Source organism: Otolemur garnettii, unplaced genomic scaffold (genome assembly GCF_000181295.1).
Source record: "Otolemur garnettii isolate 467f Iridium unplaced genomic scaffold, OtoGar3 scaffold00156, whole genome shotgun sequence".
Lineage (NCBI taxonomy): Eukaryota > Metazoa > Chordata > Mammalia > Primates > Galagidae > Otolemur > Otolemur garnettii.
In genome coordinates, this window is record NW_003852551.1 from 2,132,651 (window position 1) to 2,133,831 (window position 1,181).

Below are 1,181 nucleotides of genomic sequence, written 5' to 3' on the forward strand. Positions count from 1 at the left end.
CAAAAAATAGCCGGGCATTGTGGCAGGCGCCTGTGGTCCCAGCTACTTGGGAGGCTGAGGCAGGAGACTCGCTTAAGCCCAGGAGTTGGAGGTTGTTGTGAACTGTGATGCCACAGCACTCTACCCGGGGGACAGCTTGAGGCTCTGTCTCCAAAAAAAAAAAAAAAAAAAAGATGGAGCTGTAGGCCAGGTGTGGTGGCTCACACTTCTAATCCTACCACTTCTGGAGGCCAAGGCAGGAGGATTGCCCAAAGCCAGGAGTTCAAGACCAGCCTGAGCAATATAATACAGCAAGACCCCATCTCTACAAAAAATTTAAATTTAGACCTATAAATTGATATGCAGGCTTGAGTAGCAGCAACCATCTTTCTTGCCTAAAGGTCTGGTAAGAATGGAGCACCCATACAGAGAAACTGAGGTGGAAAAAGGGAGAAGAGGGCCAGAGCTTTGATGATAACATCTGAGACACTGGATCTGACTACACTGGCCTAACGTCTACCTTTGGTCTTCCTAGTTACATGAGCCAATTTACCTCTTTTGGCTTAAGCTAATGATTTAGGTTTTAGTTACTGGTGGCCAAGAAAGTCCTGATGAATAGGTAGGCTCTGGGTCATACCAATTGCTACCATACCTTCAAGGTCATCAGATCCAACCCACCAGGCAAGATGTTGAGGATGGTCTGTCCAGCAGTAACTTCTTGCAGGATCCTCAACACCCGTACACACTCGCTTACCCGCTGATGCACCTGCAAACAGACAGTCCCAGAGGGAGCTGGAACACTTCAGACCACCCAGTGAGAATCTCACTCGTGCACAGAGCTGAGGAAGAATGCAGGGATAGTTTGTCCACCTACATCTCACCAAGCACCGTAGGCTCCTTGTCCTGAGAAAGGCTGAGCAACCTCACAGCTCACGTAAACACCCCCTAACGGCATGACAGAGTCAGCCCTGTTGTTCACACTCTACCTAACTGCCCCACCCATAGGGTTGTCAAAAGGATCTCATGACACAATATATGTAAAAGCACTCTGAACACAGAAGGAATTAAGAGTCTTGTTATTAGCCATCCAGTATTGGATTCTACTTACCCATTCATAGCACAGCTACTGTTTCTGTCTGCCTAGCACTTACACCCTCCTCGCCCCCTCCTGCTCCTGTCAATCTTTCCTTTTTTTTTTTTTT

The 1,181-nt window shown here is 47.7% G+C and overlaps 1 protein-coding gene across 2 annotated transcripts in view; it reads right to left on the reverse strand.

The window, feature by feature from the left end:
- Nucleotides 1-1,181, reverse strand: part of PAFAH2 (platelet activating factor acetylhydrolase 2) — a 37,070-nt gene that overhangs the window by 20,546 nt on the left and 15,343 nt on the right. For both annotated transcript variants that reach the window (XM_012811400.2, XM_023519120.1), the window contains exon 7: nt 632-745. In XM_012811400.2, coding sequence (XP_012666854.1) covers nt 632-745 — 114 coding nt within the window. The remainder of the gene's footprint in view (nt 1-631; nt 746-1,181) is intronic.